Source organism: Felis catus, chromosome C1, assembly GCF_018350175.1.
Source record: "Felis catus isolate Fca126 chromosome C1, F.catus_Fca126_mat1.0, whole genome shotgun sequence".
NCBI classification, from domain to species: Eukaryota; Metazoa; Chordata; class Mammalia; order Carnivora; family Felidae; genus Felis; species Felis catus.
The window spans coordinates 19,035,417-19,058,249 of NC_058375.1; the positions used below are offsets into that span (position 1 = coordinate 19,035,417).

A 22,833-nucleotide genomic window follows, 5' to 3' on the forward strand; every position below is an offset into this window, starting at 1 on the left:
GGGGAAGCAGGCAAGATGGGAAGGTAGGTGGGACTTTAGTGAGAGGGGCCTTGAATGCCAGGCTAAGAGATGTGGTCTTTTATCCTAAAGGCTTGGGGGTCACGGAAGTGGAAGGTCCTGGGACCCATATCCGAGAACTATGTAAGTATTTCGGCGAGATTGCTACTATATCCGTTTTTACAAATTGCCCTGGAGCAAATGCTTCTCAAACCATCTGTGGAGAAGGACCATTTTTGAAAAAATTCCTAATCTGTCCCAGACTAATACTTTTGTAAAGTACAAGGAAAAAATGAATTACTAGAAAAATAAAATGAAAAAAAAAATACCAGCCATTTGTTTTTATTATGAGATTCAAGACCTACAATTACTCTATCGGATTGTGCTACAAGTTTTCAACCCTTAGTTTCTGCGTTCACTTTGATAGAAAAGAGCTGGTCCAGGCAGTCTCCGTTATAGGCACACATCTAGGACAAATAAGGGTTCTCCTCGTGAGAGTGAAGCACTGCCAAACAAATGCTATTTTGGAGATGAGGAATCTGTCGTCCAGAGAAGGTAAAGTGGCCTGCCCAAGATCACATAGCTGGTGAGAGGCAGGGCTGGGACTTAAACCCAGGGCTGTCTGCCTTATTGAGGCTGTCTGCCTCAATCCACCTGCCAGGTGCAGCCCAGACCCTCTCAGCAGAGCCCGCCGGCCTGGCCCTGTAGCCTTGTCCCTGCTCTTAACACAAGGTAAAGAGCCCTGCAGTGGGGGGAAATGGCACCATTATAAGAAGGGAACTTCCTTGCCCAAGGTCCCACGCCCGAGGTTGGCGGAAGCAGCCAGCCTCCGGGTCTCCTGACACAAGTCTGTCCTCAGTGTCGCCACTCCGCCTGCTTCTGTGCCTGTGCGCTGACCTCTAGGCCAGACAGAGCCAAGGAGGGCAAGGGAGGGAGGGGCACGAGGAGGCAGGGGACTCACCAATTGCTGGCAATTACACAGTGCTTTGTCATTCTTAATTAGCTCAGCGGCTCCATAGGCAAAGACCTCCCCCTGGAAGCAGAAGACAGTGGCTGGTGCTACCCGGGGGGGGCAGACTGGGGGGGTAGGGGTCCCCCAGGAGCACTTTCCCCAACGCGTTTAGGTGCTGCTGCTTCTCCAACTGCAGAGGGCCACCCACTTGCTGGGCACATGCTGAGCACCAGAAGAGAGAACTTAAGTCGAGTCCTTAGATGCGTACTGGCCACCGCCTCGGTGCCAGGCACTGGTCAGCTGCTCCAGGGAACCCTGGGGTGAATGATGATTTCCAGCCCCCAGGCTTGAGACATACCCCGCTGCTGGGGGAAGCAAACAGGTTCAGCCATAAAACATGAATGACAACCAGAGTTACCATTTACTAAGCACCTGCCACATGGCAGGCACTAGGCCAAGCGTTTCCCACATATTATCCAATAGAAGCCTTACAAAACCCTCTAAAGTGGGTATTATTCCTGCTGTACGGATGAGGAAACTGAGGCCCGTTAGCTAGGATTGCATATATATATATATAGATATAGATGGAGAATTTGGTTTTAAAGTTTTTGTTTGTTTGATAGAGAGAGTGAGTGGGGGAGGGCCAGAGAGTAAGAGGGAGAGAGAGAATCTCCAAGCAAGCTTCTCAATCTTATCGTGGAGCCTGACGCGGGGCTCAAACTCACGAACCGTGAGATCATGACCTGAGCTGAAACCAAGAGTCGGATGCTCAACTGACTGAGCCACCCAGGCGCCCCTGGAGGATTTGGTTCAGAGCCCAAGTATGTAGAACTCCAAGGTCAAACAGTTGACGAGGGGAGAAAGAGAGAGTGAGAGCGTGGGCACGCGAGAAGAGGAAGCTTGTGAGGGAAGACAAGTGTGTGGGTAGCTACGACTGGGTATTGGGGAGGAGGCCAACTAGACTTTCAGGGCAAAGGTGGGTAGGCTGGGAGAGTTGAGGAGGCCATCTGGCTGGATGTTTCTGGAAGAGGAAGCATCATGAGAAGGGTCTGAGGAGGGAAGGGTTCAGAACAAATTGGTTAGAGTTGTTGGATCAGTGGGACACAGGAGGCAGGTCAGGTGAAAAGTCAGAACCAAGTCTCAGGAGGAATGTCTGGGCTCCTGACTCATCAGTAACCAAGTTCCCTCCGATTCCTGGGGAGAGTGCTGTCTCAGACCTGGGCCTGAGGTGGAGGGGGAAGTCCTACCTCTCCAGTCGGGAGAGGGGGTGGGGGCTCTGGGGTGAGGCTGGACGACCCGCAGCTCGGACTGAGCCAGGTCCCAAACCCAAGAGGGCTCCCTTCCCTGGGGGCCAGTCAAGAACCATGATAAGAACAGTCATTCCACCTTTACTATTCAGCCAGTCAGGAGAGTGACTCCGATTTTATTAAAATACACAATATATATAGCACTCATTATAGGCCAGGCATAATTCTAAATACGTTCCAAACTTATAAGTTCCAAACTCTTTTAATCCCTACACTAATCCATGAGGTATAATCCCCACTTTACAGATGAGGAAACTGAAGTCCGTGGAATTTAAGTGACTTACCTAAGGTCACGGAGTAAAGAAGCAGGGGAGACAGGATCCCGGGCGCCAGTATCCATGTGTTTAACTACTGTGCTCTGCTGGTGGGGGAAAAGAAAATACACTCTGCTGTAAAGACTCCCATTTTACAGATGGAAAAACTAAGGCCAAGCCAGGTAAAGGGACTGGCTCAGGCAAGGAGGGAGGACAGATCACTGGAGGCAATCAGGGCTCCTGATCGTAGGCTAGGCTTCTGTCTTGGTCCCAGTGCAAGTCCGAGTGATAGCTGGAGAGCAGCTGAGAGCCCTCCCAACCCCTGGCACCCACTATCTCATCTGGGGTCCCAAAAGGGCCCAGGTCGGAGAAAACAGTAAGATTACAATCCTGGCACCCTTTCCTAAAGACAAGAGCCAGTTATAACCACAGGTAGCTTCTCCCTCCCTTTTATTTATCTTCTTTCTCTCTTTTTTTTAAAGTTTATTTATTTATTTTGAGAGACAGAGAGTGACCAGGGAGGGGCAGAGGGAGACGGAGAGAAAATCCCAAGCAGGCGCTACACTGTCAGTGTGGAGACCGACCCAGGGCTTGAACCCAGGAATCGGGAGATTGTGACCTGAGCTGAAATCAAGAGTCAGATGCTTAACCGACTGAGCCACCCAGGCGCTTCTATTTTTCTTTCTGATTGCTAAAGGCTATATGACCACTGCAAAAATTTTTACAAAGTTAGATCAGATGAGCAAAAAGAAAAGAATAAAAAAATCGCCTTAAAACCCCTCCTTGAATACCGGTATATTTTCAAGACTTGTCTGCTCCCTCTTGGTTTTTATAAGCATCCAAGCTGTGAAGCAAGAGACTTGGCTTCCGATGCTGGCTTGCTGTGTGTCCTTGGGCAAGTCCCTGCCCTTCCCTAGGCCTCAGGCTCCTTACCTGCGAAATAAGGGTTTGGACACGGTGACCTCAGAGGAGGCCCCTTGCCGCTCTGACCTTCTGTTTCTGCTTCTGTTCCTGGATTGGCAGAAGGGGCACGAGCCGGCTGCCCCTCTGCGGGGGATTCATGGCTGACAGCTCCCAGCAAGCCACCTCCGGGACGATGCGATGGCCCTGGAAACAGCCTTCACTGCAGTCTCAGCGTTCCCAGGCCCGCCTGCTCGCTAGGCCCATATGGTGCCCCCTGCCAGCTGGACACCACCAGCTGCCCTTCACCTGCCAGCCCTGGGTGACTGCTTTTCCTTCAGGCTCCAGAATGCTCTCTCTGCTGCCCCGGAACCTAGCTGGCTCAGGGTAAGAGAGCTGGGGGCCTCTGCCCTGAGGACCTATCTACCCATCGCCATAGCCCTTTGGGGAGAAGACAGCCTCATACGGTAAAAAAGATGGAGGGAGGGAAGAAGACAGGAAGGAACACTGACTGTAATCCAACTCCATTTGGACCCCTTGCTAGGCATTCAGGAATGAATCCGAAAAACGCACTGCCCTTGAAGGATCCAGAGTCTAGTGGAGGCAACAAGAGTAGAAACAGGCAGCAGAAACACTTGCAATGCTGAGAGCTCAGGCCTGTGAGATCCCAAAGGGAGAAGCCTACTAGATAGCAGTCAGGGAAGGCTTTCTGGAGGAGGCAACTTCATAGGTCAGTTCTCAAGAACAGGTGTCTGCCTTTCCAACTCAAGTTTTTAATTCTTACCGGCAGCCCTGTGGAATAGGTGTTGTTGCCCCTTTTACAGATGATGCTCGGAAAGGTGAGTTCACAACCACCAAATGAAGAAAAGCCAGGTTCAAATCCCCATGAGCCTGGGACAGAATGAGACAGAATGGCTGAAAAAGCACTTGGTTTATACTCTGAGAGAGGAATGTCAGTGGGGCCTCACTACCCAGCTGGGGATAGCACAGCCCCATTTCCCGCCCAACACAGGAACAGGACTCCTGTCTTCTGTGCGAGGAGCAGTCCTAGAGGCTGAAGTTCACCTTGCTGAAGCATCCCCATCTAGAAGGAGCAAGGCTGTGGCATGAACACAAGTGCTCTCTTTTGACTCCCTTCCGCAAAGCGTAACGGGAAGGCATAGGATCCTAGAGAGAATCCTAAATCCTGGCCTTAGAACATCTGTGCTTGAGGAATTCTAGAATCCACACTCCCCTCAAAATGCCTCCTAGTAACCATGGCAGGGTCTGGGTCAAGGTCATGCGGCACCTGGCCCTTCCAGGTCGGAAGGATGGCTAGAAATAGGATCCCATTTCCTTTGACAGATAAAGATGAAGACATAGTGGGGGGGGGGGGGGGGGAAAGAAATTGCCTAAGGTAACACAGCAAGTCAGTGTCAGAGCATAATACCCAGGTCGTATCACTACCTGGGGGGTGGGGTGGGACAGCCCAGATGCCCAGGTGGTGCCAGAGAGCATCCTGGGTGCTGTTGGAGGAATAAAATCCCCAACCGGTCTTACTAAGGCAAACTTTTATAGTCCTGCGCAGTACTCAGCAAAGTTCTAATACCCCCAACTCTCCTAAGCCTCGGACAAGACTCTTCTTTCCCACCCTAAGTCTACCCATCTGTAAAATGGCCCCCAACTACCTTTCAGCTGGGCTGCTTAGAAATCCTAGGAATAAGGGGATTGGAAGAGGGAAGAAAAGAGGGGGCGTCTTGGGCTTTAGGCTCCCTACCTCAATGGCGCCCTTCACCGGGACAGCCTCGGGGAGGAGAGAGCAGGAGCCGGGCCAGGCGTGGCGAGGCAGGGCCGTCGGGGGCGGGCCCAGGGGCGGGGCCTAGCCGACCATCGCCCCGCCCCGTCGGACGCCTGCGCGGCCCTCGCGCCGCGGGGGGAGGAGCGCGAAGCCCGCGCGCCGCGCGGCCCCGGCGGAAAGTTTTCCCTGACGGAGTTTTGGCGGCGGCGGCCGGAGCGGCCATGGACGCGCTCAAGTCCGCGGGGCGGGCGCTGATCCGGAGCCCCAGCCTAGCCAAGCAGAGCTGGGGGGGCGGCGGCCGGCATCGGAGTGAGTGTGTGCGCGTCCGCCGGGCCGGGCGGGGGCCGGGGTGGCGGGGCGGGGGGGGGGGGGGGCTCGGGCCGCGCGGACCGGCCTCCCGCGGGTGCCGGGGACAGAGGCGCTGCCTGCCCGGTGCCCTGCGGCCCTGCCGGGTCCTGCGGGGTGGGGGGTGGGGGGTCGCCCGGGGTCAAGTTGTGCTCCCACTCCTGTGCCCGCTCTGTGCGGCTGGGGAGGAGGGGCAGAAGCCGGGGGAGAGCGCGGAGCTCGGGATCCCCAGGTGCAAGCGGCAGTCGGAGGGGCCGCAGGTGAGGCGAAGAGACCTGCGCGACCTCCGGCGCCTGACCCCCTCGCCGCCCGGGGCAGCTGAGGGGAGACCGGAGCTCAGCGTCGGTGCCTGGGGCAGGAGGAGTGGGCACCGGGGCTTAGGGGAGATGCCCGCACCCTGCGCCCCAGCCGCTCGGTGCGCGGCCGGCGGGCGGCCACGTGCCCCCTCCCCGCAGTCCAGCCCTTGAGGTTGTCTTTAGACGCCCAGAAACCCACTCAGGTGCGAGCGGGGGTTCGCAGGTACCTACTTGAGGTTGGGGGCGAGGCTCAGCCTGGGGTCTCAGGACGTAGCACACACCGAGCCGTCCAGACCCTTGCGTCCCCTCCTCTTCCCACGTTCTGGCTGATTTTGAAACCTGTTTTCTCTCACACTTTCCCTCTCGGGCCTCCGAAGTCCCGCGGCGCCCAGGCGAATGGCAGGCTCGCCGCCACCCTCTCTCGGGGGCGTCTGGGAGGCTGGGAGGCCGTCCCCCCTCCTCTCCTCGTCTCGAATTACTCTCAGGGAACCCGTCACCTGGCACCTTCCCCTGAGGCCTGAGAAACCCAGCCCGAGTCCTTCTTTTCTGTCCAGGAGAAAGAGCGTGGATTGCCTGGGGTCACACAGGCCTTCCTGGTAGATGTGGAGCCAAAGGAGGACTTCCGTACCCTCCCACCCTCCTGTCAAACACCTGGGCTTCTCCCTGCACCTAGAAACCACTGACAGTACAGTTGCACCCCACCCCGCTTCCTTCTCTTTCCAGGGCTCCGCCAGGGGAGCCCGAGTTCCCTCGAACCACGAGTGCCAGCGTGTCTGGGCCTAGAGAACCCGCCCTGCCCCTCCCTCTTGCCCCCACTCTGCTGTTCCAGTTGTGGCCACCCCCTAAACGGAGACTGGCGTTCAGAACTTGGGCTGGTGACTGCTGGTAGGGGTAGGGTCAGAGACCCATTAGGGCTGGTCCGGGCCAGGCCAGGGATGCACCCTCTCCCACCCTTATTGGCCTCCCAAACAGCCCCTTTAAATATTTATGGGATTTGACTAGGACTTCTGAGAATAATGGTTTGTTTCAGCGGGGGAACCCTACAGTTTTTTTCCTGGGATGGGAGAGGGACGGGGTGCTGCGTAAGGGAAGAACACTTAGAGGCGTCTTTGATTCTGGGGAAAGGGGAGAGGTAGCCACCTTGGATGGTGGAAGAGAGTTTTTCCTGCTGCTCTGATCTTGGGCAAGTCATTTTCCTTTCTGACTCTGTTTCCTCGCCTGCAAAATGGGGATGAAAATTCTAACCTGACAGGGGTGTTGAGAAAGTTATTGATAATGCTTCCTGCTGGCACCTAATTGGTGGTTTCCTTCTGTCCCACACTCGCCTTTCTTGTCATGTGGGCCCTCAACAGGACTGTTGCTCTGGTGGAATAAGTTTTGGGGGCTCAGAGCCTATCTACACCTGCAGAGGAAAGGAAAGGAGAACTCCTGCCCCCTGCAGACCCCCAGAGTGCTGTTCTGAGCCTTCTGGACCCAGAATGATCTGGGTGGGATCTTCACCTGTCCCCCGTTATTAAGTGTCAGTTTCCTTATCTGTAAATTGTCCATAACAGTAGTACCCAGCTGGGTGTGTGTGTGTGTGTGTGTGTGTGTGTGTGTCTTAAATGAAATAGTGCTTGCCTGGAATGGCAAAAGAATTCAATAAAATAACAACAACTGCTTTTGTCACTTTATGTTTTACACAGTGTTTTTGCTTCTGTTATTTCATTCACTCATGTCAGGTGATAGAGCCGAGATTCTTATCAGACATCCCCCGTCACCCCTGTCAGAGATTAAAAAAAAAAACCCTGAGCCTCAGGCTCCAACACAGCTTCCTAGAAGCAGCCCTCCAAATTTCCCAGCCCAGGGGTCTTACCACTGTGCCTCCTGGGGCAAGTGCCACCCCAGGTTGTGCCGACAGTCTCTGAGAACAGTGGTGGCCACAGGGTAGAGAGGGAGGCCGTGGGGTGTGTCTGGGGTGGAGGTGCTGGGGTAGCCTGGCCTGGGGGGGTGTTCCAGACAGGCCCTGGACCCATCCCTCAAGGCCAGAGCCCTGTGGTTGAGTTTTGGGGCCAAACTGAAGCCAGTGGAAGTTAAGGATAGACTTGACACCTGCTGTCAGCTGTGACTTGCTCCTACCCCTCAAGATCCTAAGCTGGGATTAGCGTGATCATTGTTTTATTTGTGGAGAAACTGAAGCCCAAAGAAGGGAGGCAGTTTGCTTGAGGTCACAGCAAGCTAAAACCCCAGGCTTTTTTCTTTTTTCTTTTTTTTTTTTTTTTTGCTGTGAACCTCATGGCCCTCTGTCTGCCAACTAGTCCTGAGTTTGAAGGAGAACTCTCCTTCTCCCACACATGGCCTTTTTCCCATCTCTTCGGGAGCGTTGAATATTTGATCTCAGTCCCTGGCCAGGGATTTTCCTTTCTTCCATCTGCCTGGAAAGGTGGCTTATCCTGGCCACACAATACCCTTTTTTCCAAGAGAGATCCTCTGACCCTCAGACTTGCTTCTTCATGGGTTGTGCCAGGCTGTCAGAGAACTCCAAACGCGGCACAGTTTCCGGTAAAGCTAGTTTATGGTAGTATGTGGGGGACAGAAGATCTGTTTGTACTTACTTGTAATATTTACAATAAAAGATATTATAAATAACCCCCCTAGTCATATTACTTATTGGTCACAGACTATATGTCATGCACTGATAGGTACTGGGGAGTCTGGTGAATAAGCCAGTCTGTCGGCCCATTGTGCTGCCGTCTGTTGGAGGAGGCAGACAGAATGACCAGGGTGCAAACGAAAGGTATGGTCATAAGTAGTGAAGAAAGATCGAGGAACTGCGCTATGAACTCGGCGCTATGAAGAAAGATCGAGGAACTGCGGAAATGGGGACGGCTTCCGTAGACTGGTATGACCACCCCGCTTCTTCTAGAAAGCAGATGCCAAGAGAAGGATCTGAGCGTGAGCCATCTATCTGGGAAGAGATCTCAAGAAATACCTTTAGGAGAAGTGAGAAGAGAGTCCAAAAAGTGGATAAGTCACCAGCGTGAGTGACTGGAGTGCCATCCTGTGGAGAGCTTTGGGAGGCAGTGGAGAATGTGCTGTTCGGGAGCTCCATCTGAGGGGCAGTTCTCGGCAGGGGTGGGCACAGGGTGCTGGGGCTGGAAGCCCTTCATGCCCCAGTCTGCGTGGGCATTGGCACCTCCAGGAGCCAGAGAGAGCCGTAGGCAGAGAGGTGGCACGTCGGGTGACATGTGTGGAAACGGCACCCAGGGAGGGGGTGGGGGGGGCCCTGACGGTGTTAGTGCAGACAGGGGTGGCCTCTCCAAGACGGTGACTTGGAGCACACATGAGAATACAGGAGGGAGGAATCTGGGGATAGCATTCCAGCCAGAGGGAACAGCAGGGGCAGGGGACATTTAACTGGAGGCTGGGGCCCTGCTTCTCACAGGTCTGGTGGCCGAGGGAAGGATGTGTGCCTTGCAGGAGTCAGGTCACCCCTGCCCACCGAAGGGCACTCTGTCCAGGCAGCCGTGCAGGACACGATGCCCGCCCTCTGACCTCTGCGTGGCCCGGGGAGGGGCTTGGTGGGCCGCAGGAGTGGGTGGACAGCACTGTGGGAGGCCAAGACCAGCTCTGTCAATTATGAGTCATGGCCAGACTCCTCAGAGCTGCTTTATCTGTGAAGTGGGGGTCCTGCATATCCTTGCCTCTCCTCACAAAATACTGCAGGTGGCTATGTGCACATCCAAGCTCTTTGCACTTGACCCGTGGTGATGACAGTAGCTCACACTTCAGTGGCCCTCAGTGTGTACCAAGCATGATTCTAAGCCCACCTGGCATGTGAACTCATTTCACCCTCACAGCAACCCCACGGGGTGGACATGCTTCTTGTCCCAGTTTTTAAGTGAGGAAACTGAGGACCAGGGAGGCGGCGTGACTGAAGCCCACAGCCCGTCTCCAGACCGCATGGTTTTAACCTTGACAGCGTGCTTTTCTCTTACAGACTAAGGAGGTGCCTAGGAAGTGAGAGCTTGTGCCGTTACCATTTAATAATTTTCTTTGGATAATCTTAACAACTTCGGAAATTTGCCTGGCACTTTTTACATGCTGAACCCGTTTCTGAATGATGCTCTTGAGGGACTGAACCCATTTGTCAGACAAGAAGGCTATGGCCTAGAGAAGCAACCGCATTCCAGGTCATGGCAGAGCTTGAGTCCCCTTCTGAGATGTCACTCTGTGGCTTCTGAGGCCATCTCCCCACCAGGCCGGAGGAGGCTGGAGGCCAAGGCCCTTCGAGATTTCCCCATGGCCCCTGGGTTTGGCTGTAGCTCTGATGTTCCAGACACCAGCCAGGCTGGGTCTCCTGGGCAGCAAAAGGGGCACAGGGTCCCTTCGCCCAGCTCTGAATCCCGGGCAGGGGACCTTAATGAGGAAAGAGCACACGTTTGCAGCCGCAAGTAAAACTGGGCATATGGTCCATCCCCAGCCAACTCTGACAGCAGGGTCATCTGTAAAATTGCTAAGTTAAAATAGCACAGTCATTACCCACCACAGGGCCAAAAATAACCAGGACCGGAACAGGGCTGTGGACTCAGGCCTGTATTTGCCCAGGGGCCTCTGGGAGTTCTTCCTGAAGTCCCAGGCTCTTCCTAGGGAGGAGCATGTGGCCTCTAGTCTCTGGATGGTGAGCAGGCGTGAACTCTGTGTTTGTTTTATCCAGTGCTCTTACGTGTTGGTTTCTTCAGGGAGGGTGTGGGAGACCTTATACTGAAAGGATGAGTCATACCTAGAAGGACAGGAGCCTAGGGGGCGCCTGGGTGGCTCAGTGGGTTGAACGTCAGACTTCAGCTCAGGTCATGATCTCATGGTTCATGAGTTCAAGCCCCGCATCGGGCTCTGTGCTGACAGCTCAGAGCCTGGAGCCTGCTTCTGATTCTGTGTCTCCCTGTCTCACTGCCCCTTCCCCGCTTTTGCTCTGTGTGTCTCTCTCTCAAAAATAAACATTCAAAAAAAAAGAAGAAGTACATGAGCCGAAGCAGGGTTCCCTCCTTAGAGGGGAAGGAGGATCTTGCTGGGCCTGGGAGGGCAGCGTAATGGGAACGGGGACAAGGACGAAGCAGAGCAAGCAACATTAGCCAGGAGTTCACCGTTTCCAGTTGCTGAGGGAGACAGACATGACTGGAAGTCTTTCAAGAAGGCAGATGGAAGACAGCTGCTGGCTATGGGTGATGTGGCTGTCGGAGGAGGAGAAGGAAGTCCACGCTCGAGAGAGGCACAGGCAACCCACTGACAGGAGGGATGAGGCCCCATCAGGAGGTATGACCATGGGCAGGCCCTCTGCTAAGCACATTACGTTTAATAATTTCATTATTATTTCACCAGAGGGTGGAAACAGCAGCCCTGTGAGCTGGGGACTGTTGTTACCCTCATTGTATGGATGAGAGAACCGAGGCTCAGGGAAGGGAATTGATTCGTTCAAGATCACTCAATGTCAGAACTAGGATTCTTGGATTAAGGCCTTTGCCCTTAAGGAAGGCTTCCTGGATGAGGGTGGATGCAAGGGGTTTCAATCAAACGAAGGGAAAGGCATTTCTGGTAGAAGGAACTTGAGCAAAGGCGTAGGAGTGGGAAAGTAAATGTTACATCAGGAGGAAGAAGTTCTACATGGTTGGAGCTTCCGTGTGTGTGTTCTGTGTTGGGTGTGCATGTGCCTGTCTGTGCACGCAGGGCTATTGTGGGAGAGGAGACTGTGGGAGAGGAGACTGTCATTCCCCAGTAGTCATTGTGAGAATTGCCTGTAGTAGATTAGGAGCTTGGGGTGGGGGTGGGGGTGCAGGGGGAGAAAGCTCTGACTTGCTGTGTGATCTTGCACAAGTCCCATCCCTCTCTGGGCCTCAGCTTCATCATCTGTCATGTGAGGAGTTCTGGCAAAGGGTCTCCATGGCTGATGAGTGGCAACCAGCCTACTGGGGCCCTCCTCATGCAGGAGGCCATAGAATAGGGGAAGGGTCAGGCCAGGGAAGGAAGAATGCAGACTATGACAAACATTTCAGAGGTCAGGGAGGACTGGGGAATATTTTGACAGCAAAAAGGTCATCTGTGACCTTGGCAAGCTTTGGCCCTTTGGAATGGAAGGAGCGGAAGTGGCTTTGGAGAGGGGCCAGGAAAGGCTGAGCCTGAGGAAATGGGAGAGTAGGGACATAAGAATGGGGGGAGCAAGGATGTTTGCTGTAGAGCAGGGGTGGATAGGCAGATGAACAAGGCCACCCCTGATTGATTAGTGTTGCCTGCCTGGAGCCTTGTATTGAGAAACAGTCCAAAGCCTGTAAATCAGAGGGAATAGAGCTGCAATTGATTGGCAGTGTCTGCCAAGGACACTAGTGATAGGCATGGCGACATGTAGTTTGCCGTTCTTGCTTAGATGCATGTTGGGTTGAAAGTGCTGTTCTGAGTACCTACAGAGAGGAAGCCTAAGGAATTAGGAATTGTGGGAGGAAATATCTCTGGCTCTAGGAACTTCCTCCTAACCTTTTGCTAAAATGAAGGTAGCTTGCCTCATGGGAAGTTAGTATCGGCTAATGGTCAGGAGCTTCAACTTGAGAGTCAACCATTGTGACAAATTACTGGTCCTTTGAGCCTCCCTTTCCTCTGTGAAACCGGAATGAAAGAATGCCTGCTTGCAAGGCAGCTGTGAATGTTAGAAGTAATGGTAAGAGCTGCTTTGTTATTGTTGTCTGTGTTACTTGATAGTTCTGTTCTGCGCTGATGATGTGGTGGTTTTCTCGGTTTCTTTAAGAACAAGGCTCGGGTCTGAGTTGCTCCGGGGCCCCTGTCACCCAACGCAGGACTGGGACACCTCAGGGACTTTCTGATTCTTTTTTGGAAGATCAAATGAAATAGGCCTCATGGTTGATACAGCAGAGGATAAGGTCACTTTGGGGGCTTCTCAGCAGGGACTGGGCCTCGTGTTGGGGTGGTGGCCCAAGTGCACAGGTTGGAGGGCAGTGGGCCAGGGCCCAGAGCTGAGGGTGGCCCTGCAGGCCTGAAAGAAGACTTGGAGTTGTCCAGGTCATTTCTTCTCTCAGCAAATATGGAGTGCCAGCTGCATGCCAGGCTCTGGATGACCAGTCAGCAAGTCCCTGCTCACCTGGGTCTCAAATAGGGGGACTGGGTATACCTGTACCCTCCCTCAACACACATGGATTCTTTTTCATGAGGAAGCAGTCTCGGAAAGGGACAGTGGCCTGCTCAAATCAAACCCAGAGAGATATGGGTATACAAGGCTCCTTCTGGCTGGTGGAGAAGGAGGCAGAGCCCCTGGAGGACTAGAACTCCAGGACGGTTGTTGTAAGGAGCAGCATGGGCCCAGACAGGGTAGAGGACCCAGTGCTTCCAGCTGGGCCCAGTAGCACAGGAACCCCGGAACCTGCTGTGCTTTGTAGGTGGGGCCCACTGCCCTGTGCTTTGTAGGTGATGCCCAGTCCTGAGCTTTCTTCCTATGGCTCTTCCTTCAGAGCCACTGAGGGCCCCTGGAAGAGCAGGGAGGGCACAGGATTGTCCTAGCTCCTCTCCCAAAAAGTAGTCCAGAGAAGCTGGCCCTGGCCATCTCTGTGGTGGACCCTGGAAACTGATTCCTATCTGGATCCTGCCCTGTCCTAGATTGTGTGTGAGCTGAAGAGCTCACAGTTTTCTCATTTGTAAAATGGGTAAAATCATAATACCTCCTCCATTGCAGCATCAGAGATGCTGACTGACAGGATCGTGGAGTGTTCATTCGTCCTGCTGATTGGGCTTGGAAGGATTCCTAGAAACCTCCTTCCTCTTCGGTCCTCATTACTTCCCTGCTGAGTGATCTGGTGCCTCTGGGCCTGAGCTGCTAAGGAAGAACCCTGGGGATGGTTCAAACCACTCATGAAGACCACACTTGCCCTCCTGTTCCTCTGTCTGACCAGGGTCCTCTCTCACATGAGTAGGGCTATGTAGGGGCTTTTCCAGTTCTCTCTCCCAGTCTGTTCCCCTACCCAGTGAGCTGGCCTTTTCCAACCTTCCTGACTTCAGTTGTGGGTAGAGTTTTCAGAGGACCCCTCCCATGTGCCCTGCTCTAGACTTGAACCCAGGTTTGCTGATTCAGGCAGCCTTCATACAATGTCATTTGAGAAATCACCCCCTCCCCACCACAACCACACCTCTCTTCCTCTCTACGGCTATGCAGAGCAGGCTGGGGCCATGGAACCATCCAGGTTTGAATTCTGTTCTGACTCCAGCCCTTTACTCACTGCATGTGGACTTTGATGACTTTGCCTCTCTGAGCCTCAGTTTCCTAATCTGTAAGGTGAGGATAAAATCCATCTCACAGGATTGTATGAAAGATTCAGGAAGAAAATAGCATAGTTTGCTCTCAGCAAGTTTGTGTTAAAGAGTTTGAACTTGAAAATACGGGTTCTGATTTTGGCTCTTGTACTTGCTGGCTCAGTGGACTTGGTTGGGTGATTTCACCTCCCTGGGCCTCAGTGTCTTTGTAAGTGGGTATGATAAAAGCGTCCTACCTCATAGGTTGTCCTAAGGATTAATGAGAATATTTTACGTAAGACTTCTTGCCATGGTGCTTGGTGGGTTATTCCTTTATTATAGATAAAAAGTAATGATAGATGGACGACCCCAGTGCGCCTTGCTAGGTCTTCCTAGGAAATGTGGGCCGGGAGGACAGGGTCTGAGGCCTGTCCCCGTCCTGCCCAGAGCTGCCAGAGAACTGGACGGACACTCGGGAGACACTGCTCGAGGGGATGCTCTTCAGCCTCAAGTACCTGGGCATGACGCTGGTGGAGCAGCCCAAGGGCGAGGAGCTGTCGGCTGCTGCCGTCAAGAGGATTGTGGCCACGGTGAGCCCCGATCAGGGTGGGGGAGCCGTGAGCCAAGGGCCAGCTTCTTCCTGGGGTGCCACTCATCCCCTGCTCATTCCCCTGATTGGATGCATCTGAGCTGTTCTTGCCCTGAGTCCCCTTGCATCTGGCCTAGGGACTCTGGTAGACAGGAGCCACTGGGCTTGTGGGGTCAGGGTCAGTGTCCTCCTCTCCCGTTGTTGTGGCCATGGCCCCTCCTAGTCTCCCCTCCCCCCAACTCGGGTCCCCTGCCTAAGGGTTAGTGACTTAGTGCAAGGAGTAGTGGGGAGGTTGCTGTCACCCAACCACTTGCCCTGTGGCCTGAGGGACAGGGTAGCCCACCAGAGACCAGATCTCCCCACTCCCTTACTCCCCCTCCTGAGTAAACGTGGCCTAGAAATGCTCTTCCCTTGGTGGTCTCAGACCCCTCAGCTCAGACCCTCACAGGTGCAGTGGGTAGAGTGGAGAGTCCCCAGGAGTGATCCTGCTGGGTTGAGATAGCCCACTCAGCACTCAGAGCCTGAAGTCCCTCCTAGCTGTGTGTCCTTGGGCAGGTCCCTTGACCTGTCTGAGTTCACTTATTTCCTCCTCGGGAGGAGCTCTGTTGCCTATAAGATGACTCAAGTTCCAGTGTCTGGCAGACAGTGGGTACTTAATGAACAGCAGTTGTCCCTGTGTTTATTAGAAGAGAGCATTGTTGACTAATGTCTTCCCCGGTTTGTCTGCCGTCTCTGAGACCTCACATGGGCCTCAGGTCTGGGACTTAGACCAGCTAGGTGTAGCCCATGAGAGCAGCTCCCAAGTGAGGCAGGCAGGCTTCTCTGACCCATGTCTGCCCCAAGGCAAAGGCCAGCGGGAAGAAGCTGCAGAAAGTGACTCTCAAGGTGTCACCACGGGGGATTATCCTGACCGACAATATCACCAACCAGCTCATTGAGAACGTGTCCATTTACAGGTATGCTCAGCATTGGCCACCCTCGCTCTGTGCCTTGGGGCGGTGGGTGGGGTGCCCTTCCTGAATCCATGCACCAGCACTTCCTGTCTGGGTGAACTTGGAGCCTCAGTTTCCTTGTGTGTATGTGGGGGAGGAGCCAGATCCCACCTCCCAGTGCTGTTAGGAAGTGCTGAGTACACAGCCCCTGGCTCACAGTGGGTGCTTGGTTAAAAGGCAGCTGCTGCTGTCATTATTGCTAGTTGCAGCAGGCAGCTGAGGCCTAGTCAGGGCTAGGACCCTCCTTCCCACTCCCCTTCCGCAAGCATGCTGCTGAGTCAGGCTTGGAGCAGAGGGCTGCGGAGTCGCTGCCTTTTCCTTCTGCTGTGAATATAGCAGCTCAGCTCTGGACATCTGGCCAGGCATTCAGGGAGGCCTCAAGGCAGAGTCCAAGGCCAGAGTATAAATGGTATGGGGGCAGGGGGGTGGCCATTCTCAAGGAGACAGAGCCTAGCCCTTGGAACCGCAAGCTCTTCCCACTCCCTCTCTTGGCTGATCAGTTGTAGGATTTCAGCGCTGGAAGGGACAGTCCATTTTATAGATGGAGAAGCTGAGGCCCAGGGAATTGCCCAGGGCCCCACGGTGAGGTAGTAGCTGAGCTGGGAGCACCGAGGCTGGAGCTCTGACCAGCAGGCACCCAGCTGCCAGGCATTCCTCCACCCTCTTGCTTTGTCTCCAAGCAGGTGGTTCCATCCGCTGAAGCATAAGCAGTGTTGGGGGCGTTGAGGGTGGGGGTGTGTTGGAGGGTGTGGCTTTAGAGTTTCTGGCTGGTGTCTTCCTCTCACCTTTCTGACTCTGCCTGCCTCCTTTAACCAGGGGAAGCCTCAGCCCCTGCCCTCAAGGAGGGAATGGAGGGGAAGAAATAGGAGATTAGAGTGTTTTCCAAGAGGGCAGAGAAGAAGGGGCCTGTCTGAGGAAACCTGGGAAGGCCTCCCAGGGGAGGTGGCAGGAAGCTTGATCCCCTGAGATAAAGAAGAGGGAGCTGCTGGCCTGGGGGTCTTAATGGTGCTGATCCCCGTGTCCATGTCTGATTAAAGCTGGGGCCACACTGGGGAAAGAGTCTGCTGAGCTCCTGTCCCACCTCTGGGCTGCCAGTTCCTCTCAGATTGAGATTCTCAGGATGAGCAGCCAGCAGGGAGGCAGCAGACTGGGGGGGGGGGGGGGGGCGCGATGGGAGGGCAGGTTTTCCAAGAGGAGGGAGCTGTTCTGTGTTCCTCCTGGACCCAATGGGGCTCCTGGTCTGGCCATCTTCACACACCCTCATGCTACTCCCAGCTCCTCCGCCTCTGCTCACAGCTCTGGGAGAATTTGCCAGCAGTCTCAGTCACCCTGGGAGAGAGGACCTAGAACTCCTCCGACCTCTGGGCGGGAGAGGAGGCCTGGTGCAGGGCATCAGTGGGCGGGGAAGTGTCCAGCTTCCCCTTCCCTGTCTAGTCAGCGCAAGCCCTGAAGGATTCCAGCCTCTGGAATCCTCAGGTGAACGCACATCTCAGCTCTGCCACTAGCTTGGTGGTCTGAGACCGTAAGCTTCAGTTTTCTCATCTGAAAAGTGGGAATAATGGAGCCCATCTCGGGCAGCTCTGAGAATTAAATAAAGTGATATCTAGAAAGAAGGGCTTAGCTATTACCATTTTGAGGTGTGGCTCAGTGGGGGGCAGCGGGGGGAGGTGCCCTCAGTCTTTCCTTCCGCTCCTTTGTGCCTAGCCTGGGTACCCGCCCCCCCCCCCCCATGCCATCAATGACCCAGAATGCCAGGCCCAGAGATCAAGGCCACATCTCCTGAGTTTTACCTTCAGGGAGTGGGATAGGAGGCTCTGGAGGACTCAGAGGAGATGCCCTATGGGGCATCCCAGATGTGGTCAGGCCCCATGCCGGGGTTTGGTGACACTTCCCACTTGCCTTTCAGGATCTCCTACTGCACAGCAGACAAGATGCACGACAAAGTGTTTGCGTACATCGCACAGAGCCAGCACAACGAGAACCTCGAGTGCCATGCCTTCCTCTGCACCAAGCGGAAAATGGTCAGTGCGGAGAGGCTGGGCCTAGGCAGGCTTTAGCTTTGCCTTGGCAACCCTGCCCTTGGGGGCTCTGTGTGGTAGGGGAGGCAGGACCCAAAGATGGCATCACTTAACAGGAAGTGTGAAATCCCCGGGGACCCCAAGAGGATGCTGAGAGCACTGAGTAAGGCCGCAGCCCTGTCAGAGTGGGCTGCCCTAGGCGGTCAGCCTGGCCTGTGGGTGGTGACAGTCCCGTGTCCCCAGTGAGTGCCCTGGCACCTTCCTCTCTGTAACGTGAGTGATTGGATTTGAGATTTGGGTGGGGGCGGTCTGTAGCATGGTCTGGGGGTGCAGGGTCTTGTAGGAATTAGTCCTTGGGGAATGGTGATCAGAGGGTCCCGGGAATGGCAAAGGGACCTGGCTTGCTGTAGCCAGAGTGGGGAGGGAAATGGCTATTTTTCGCATCTACGATGTGTGTCTTTCAGTGGTAGGCTTTAAGGGATCTTTTTGTTTAACCCTCTGTGAGGTGGCGGCTGTTACTGTCTTTATTGTTTTTAGCTTTAATGAGGAAGCAGACTCACAGAGGTCAGCTGTTGCTGAAGATGACACAGCCAGCTGGGCAGAGTGAGGGTTCGAACCCATGTTCTTCCCCTCCCGGCGCGACCGTGAGGAGCCACGAGCTCCCTGCCCCAGTTTCCAGGCTACAACCTGGCCGTGTCCGGCTGAGATGGGTGGGGCCTCAGTGGTCTCTGGGCATTTGTCTTGAACTTTGGGACAGCAGCCAGGCTGTGTCCACCTTTGGTGTTGGGGCTTTCGTTTTGGAGGCCCCTGAGGTCTGAGCATCTGCTCTGTGAGGAGGTTCCTGACATTTGCTCGTTGAGGGTTGGCCTCCATTGACCTCTGTGTACAGAGTCCAGAGCCCCAGTCCCCATGCCCAGTGGTCCTTGGATCCTCTCCCCTACCCCTCTCATCCAGGACTCGTCAAGGACATCACAGTCTTTAAGTGCCCCTCAGGCTTCCTGCTATGCATCAGGGCCTGCTTGAGATATAGTATTAGTTTCCTATTGCTGTTGTGAGAAATCACAAACTTAGTGGTTTAAAACAACCTGGATTTATTCTGCTACAGTTCTGGAGGTCAGAAGTCTTAAGTGGGTTGGCAGGGTTGTGTTCCTTTTGGAGGCTCTAGGGAAGAACACACTTCCTTGCCTTTTTTAGTCTCTAGAGGCCACCATTCCTTGGTTCCGGGCCCCTTCTCCAACCTGAGAGCCAGCGGTGAAGCCCCTTCCAGTCTCCCTCCTGCTTCCATTGTCACATTGCCATTTCTAGCTCTGACCCTCCTGCCTCCCTCTTACAAGGCCCCTTGCGATTGGGCCCTCTAGGGAATCCAGGATAATCCCCCTCCATCTCAAAATCCTCCACTCAGTCACACGTGTAAAGTCCCTTTTGTGGTGCCAGGTAGCACTCAGAGGTTCCAGGGATTAGACATGGACATCTTTTGGGGCTGTGATTCACAGGTCTCGTGTAGGGAGCACTATGGGACAAGACCAGTTAGGGGTCTGATCCTGGCTGATGTGCTGTGTGACTGTGGATAAGACCCTGCCGTTCTGTGGGCTGCCCGCCCATCAGCAGAATGAAGAGATCACCTCAGTGACCTCCAGGATTGTTCTGAAAGGCCCCTTTCTTTTGTGCACCTTGTTTCTTTCCTGCAGACTCAGTGTCGCCAGACACTCACCCGAGGCCTCGTGATGCCCCAGGTCCCTGAGCTACAGTGGCTTCTCCCATGACAGCCTTGTTGTCACAGTGACTCTTGGCTTTGTCTCTTATGAGGCCACACTGACTTAAAAATACAGGCTCATTACGTCTCCATTGTTTGTCTCTTCCTCTCCACTGACCAGAGCAGGCGCTGGGCTGGGGCAGCTGGCCCACGGCCACTGCTGCAGAATGTGGACCCTGGTGTGGAGGGGCTCTGAGTTGCAGAGGCTTCCTCTGGGAAGGGAAGGTCGGAGGCAAAAGAAAGCGGATGCTGGCCCAGGGGCTCAAGGGAGGCCTGCCCTCGGGCCAGAGGACTTTAGACAGGCCTGAACAAAATCACCCTGCCCCAGGCCAATAGGTCAGTTATTGAGGAAAACAGCCTACCCGCTGCTTGGTGCTGACAACAGCGCCCTAATCCGGCAGAGGGAACGGCTCCTGCGGGCCACCTGGGCCCAGGCTCTTCACTTTTCCCGGCACGTTGTCCTCTGTGCCAGGGGCTGACTGGCTCGATCACAGCGTACCCATCCTTCCCCCAGCTGGCCTTCCCGCTTCAGGGAGCCTCGGGGAAGCCCCTCAGCCCGCCCAGCCCAGGGCAGTGTATGGGCCACCTGATGCAGATGCGGTGTTCTTGTGCCCTTCCTAAGGCCCCAGCCGAGCGCAAGCTGGCAGGAGCCTGGCCACGTTGGAAATGCTGAGATTCTCAGGGCTTAGTGGACACATCTGAGAAGGAGGCAGAGGTGAAACGAGGGCCTCAGGTTCTGCAGCCCACCTGCTGACAAGTGTCACTTGTCACTCCACAGATGTCACTGTTGCCTGGCCCGGGGCTGAGCCCTGTGGTGGGCACTGGGGCCCCAGGGGATCGGCCATGGAGACACCAACAAGATGGTTGGGGGGGGGGAAGAGCCAGGATTCAGTAACTGGGGGGCGTGGCTCTAGGGTGGAAGTTCTTAAGTCTCACTGGAGGTCCGTAAGACTTCCCAGAGCAGGAGACATTTTGAATCGAGCTTTGAGAGCTGAGTAGTGAGTGGGAGTTTGCCGGCCAAGACAAAGGGGGTCCGGGTGGTGAAAGGCTGCGTGCACCCCAGCACAGGAAGCAGCATGTGCAAAGACAGGTGCAGAATTAAATGGTAGGATTGGTGGGTGAGGACTCCCATGTCACTGGAGCTGGGGTGTGGCAAAGCAGAGGCAGCCCGCCAGGGGGAACTTGAATTTGGATGCTGACATAGCCCTCATTGCTTTTGGCCGGCGGCCCACAGTCTCCACCTCCCCACTCTTTCTCGCCTGGCTGCCTGCATAAGTGAGAAGCTGTGGCCACCCGGGGTCAGGGGAAGGGGTTCCTTTCTGGGTCACCCACCGGTTCAGCTTAGCTTGGGCAGCATGCCACCAGGCCTCCCTCTCCCGGTGACTGCTGTTAGGCACGGCCAGGATGAGTTTCTCTACAAGGAAATGTTTCCATCTGCCCAGCTGGGAGGCCTCGGCCAGCACTGCAGCCTGCCTCTGGGTTCTGAAGTGAAGGTGGGGTTAGGGCTTCAGTGGGGGACCCAGGAATACAGTGCAGGTGGACTGACAGCAAGCAAGGTGACACCCCCTGATTCTACCCCGAGCAGGCGGGGGGCAGAGCTGCTCTCCCTCACGTGGGCACTGGCATGCCTCGGGTAATCCTTTTGTGCAGGATTTATGCTTCTGGGGCAGCAGGGCCATAAGGGACACGTGGCCCGACTTGGTGGGAGTACCAAGCTAGGATCTGGGATCCTGGGGGGGTCCTGAGCTAGATAGACCTGGCCCCTTGAAGGAGCTAACAGCCTGGTTACTGGGAACGAGACAGGGACATGAAACACTGGGTGTTAGAACCCAGTCCTGGTGAGAAGAATGCCACGGGCCAGAGGCATTCTGAGGAGGGCTGGGCTCGCAGCCTGTGGAGTGAGGGAAGGCAGGCCTCCCGGGGGTTGGGGGGTGGGCAGGCCCTAGCAGTCCTTTCTTGTAATGCTGCCCCAGAGAGCCGGGCCCACCCCGCTCCCAGTCCCTGCCCAGCCTGGGCTTGCAGCCACCTGCACACATGTGCATCTTGGGTTATATTTGGTTTACTTACAGCTCGGGATTTCGGGGCAAAAGGGCGGGGATGTATGCAAATGAACAAGTTGATTTATGCAAAAACAGTATCAGGATTGTGCCCGCAGATATCCTGGAGGCAAAAATCGCGGTGTTTCCATCTCCCTGCCACCTTAGGTGACCAGCCCTTTCTTGGGTGTATAGTGATTTGACTCTGGCTGCTAATCAGCCCATATTTTTAGTTCATGGGCAATTCTCAATGGTAACTGGGTCTATTAAACTTGATTCAGACGTGACAGCTTAAATTGTAAACAGCTGTGAAGAGTTTCATACTTAATTACCATATTTAGGTTTTTGCCATAAAGCGCCAGTACTTCCATCAAAAATGTAAATGACGGAGACATTCAAATGAGATTTTATACTTCGTGAAGTTTAATTGGCATGGATCAGTCAGCTTGTTTAAGGATTTTAAATTTAAAAAAAAAAAAAAAAAGCCTTTTGAAGGCAGTAGCCACAGCTTCATTTCTCAATTAAACCAAGTTGTCTGGTGGATGGTGTGAGAGTGGGTCTGAGACTGGTTAGGCCTGAACTTGTGCACTTGAAAGAATCTGGTGCTTTCTTCCCTAGGCCCAGGCTGTCAGATGGAAACTAGATGCCGCTTCCGGCTACAGCTGAGCTCTGGGACTCCCGCTCCCAGAAGCCGGACTGTGATTAACCCTGAACTGGAAGCAGAGAGAGGAAGGGGCTGAGATGAATGTGGGCTGGGGCAGGTCCTGGCCAAGAGAGGCCTCAGGAGGCCTGCCCCTTGGGCAGATGGAGTGCAGCCAGCCTATTGCACCTCTGGAGGGCTTTGGCCTGCTCTGGGGATCAGGGGTGTTTAGACTAGATTCTTGCCTTTGGGCAGCGGCCCGGATAGGGTGACACAGGCATGTGAACTGGTGACACTTCCATATGCATGATGCCAGAGAGAGGTAGGTGGAGCTGTGGGGCACCAGTGCTGGTGACCTGAGAGAGCTGGTGACGTCTGAGTCGGGTTTGAAGGGGTGGATGGGAGTTCCTCAGGGGTGAAAGGCCAAGATGTGGCCCCCTCTTACAGGTATATGGCGCTGAATGGTTTTGGTGCCCTGACACAGGTACACATTGACATTTTGCTCCTGTCAGGCAATGTACAAGCCTCCTCCTCCCTTTTTTGGGATCCAGTTGTAAGTCCCTCCAACCCAGCATAGGGCTAACCAGAGTGTAACCTTTGCTTCTGACTGTGGCTCATTCAGGCAGTGACTGGGCCCTTTCCAGTTCTGGCTTTTCTGTTCTCTAATTTCAAGGACTCAGTTTCTGTGTGAAGTCCTCAGGTAATTAGGGAG

General features: G+C 54.6%; 2 protein-coding genes across 39 annotated transcripts in view; one reads left to right on the plus strand and one right to left on the minus strand.

The window, feature by feature from the left end:
- Positions 1 to 6,584, minus strand: part of LOC109502159 — a 27,481-nt gene extending 20,897 nt beyond the window's left edge. For 4 of the 34 annotated variants that reach the window (XR_006584038.1, XR_006584016.1, XR_006584014.1 and 1 more), the window contains exons 1-3: positions 3,444 to 5,160; positions 2,541 to 2,617; positions 959 to 1,030 (exon numbers count right to left, since the gene is read on the minus strand). Coding sequence is in view for 4 of the 34 variants with exons in the window: in XM_045035329.1 (XP_044891264.1) it covers positions 2,541 to 2,617; positions 4,195 to 4,301; positions 4,476 to 4,494 (203 nt within the window). In the remaining 30 variants the exon portion in view is untranslated. The other 30 variants (XM_045035329.1, XM_045035328.1, XM_045035326.1 and 27 more) reach the window with 26 other exon arrangements.
- The window catches only part of LDLRAP1 (low density lipoprotein receptor adaptor protein 1), a 24,195-nt gene continuing 6,680 nt past the window's right edge, over positions 5,319 to 22,833 (plus strand). The window contains exons 1-4 of one of the 5 annotated variants that reach the window (XM_023258319.2): positions 5,319 to 5,496; positions 14,541 to 14,683; positions 15,526 to 15,638; positions 17,581 to 17,695. In XM_023258319.2, the coding sequence (XP_023114087.1) occupies positions 5,409 to 5,496; positions 14,541 to 14,683; positions 15,526 to 15,638; positions 17,581 to 17,695 (459 nt within the window). In that variant the 5' untranslated portion in view covers positions 5,319 to 5,408. Of the gene's footprint in view, positions 5,497 to 10,772; positions 11,121 to 11,659; positions 12,514 to 14,540; positions 14,684 to 15,525; positions 15,639 to 17,580; positions 17,696 to 22,833 lie in introns of those variants that run through there. The other 4 variants (XM_006934413.5, XM_006934412.5, XM_045035324.1 and 1 more) reach the window with 4 other exon arrangements.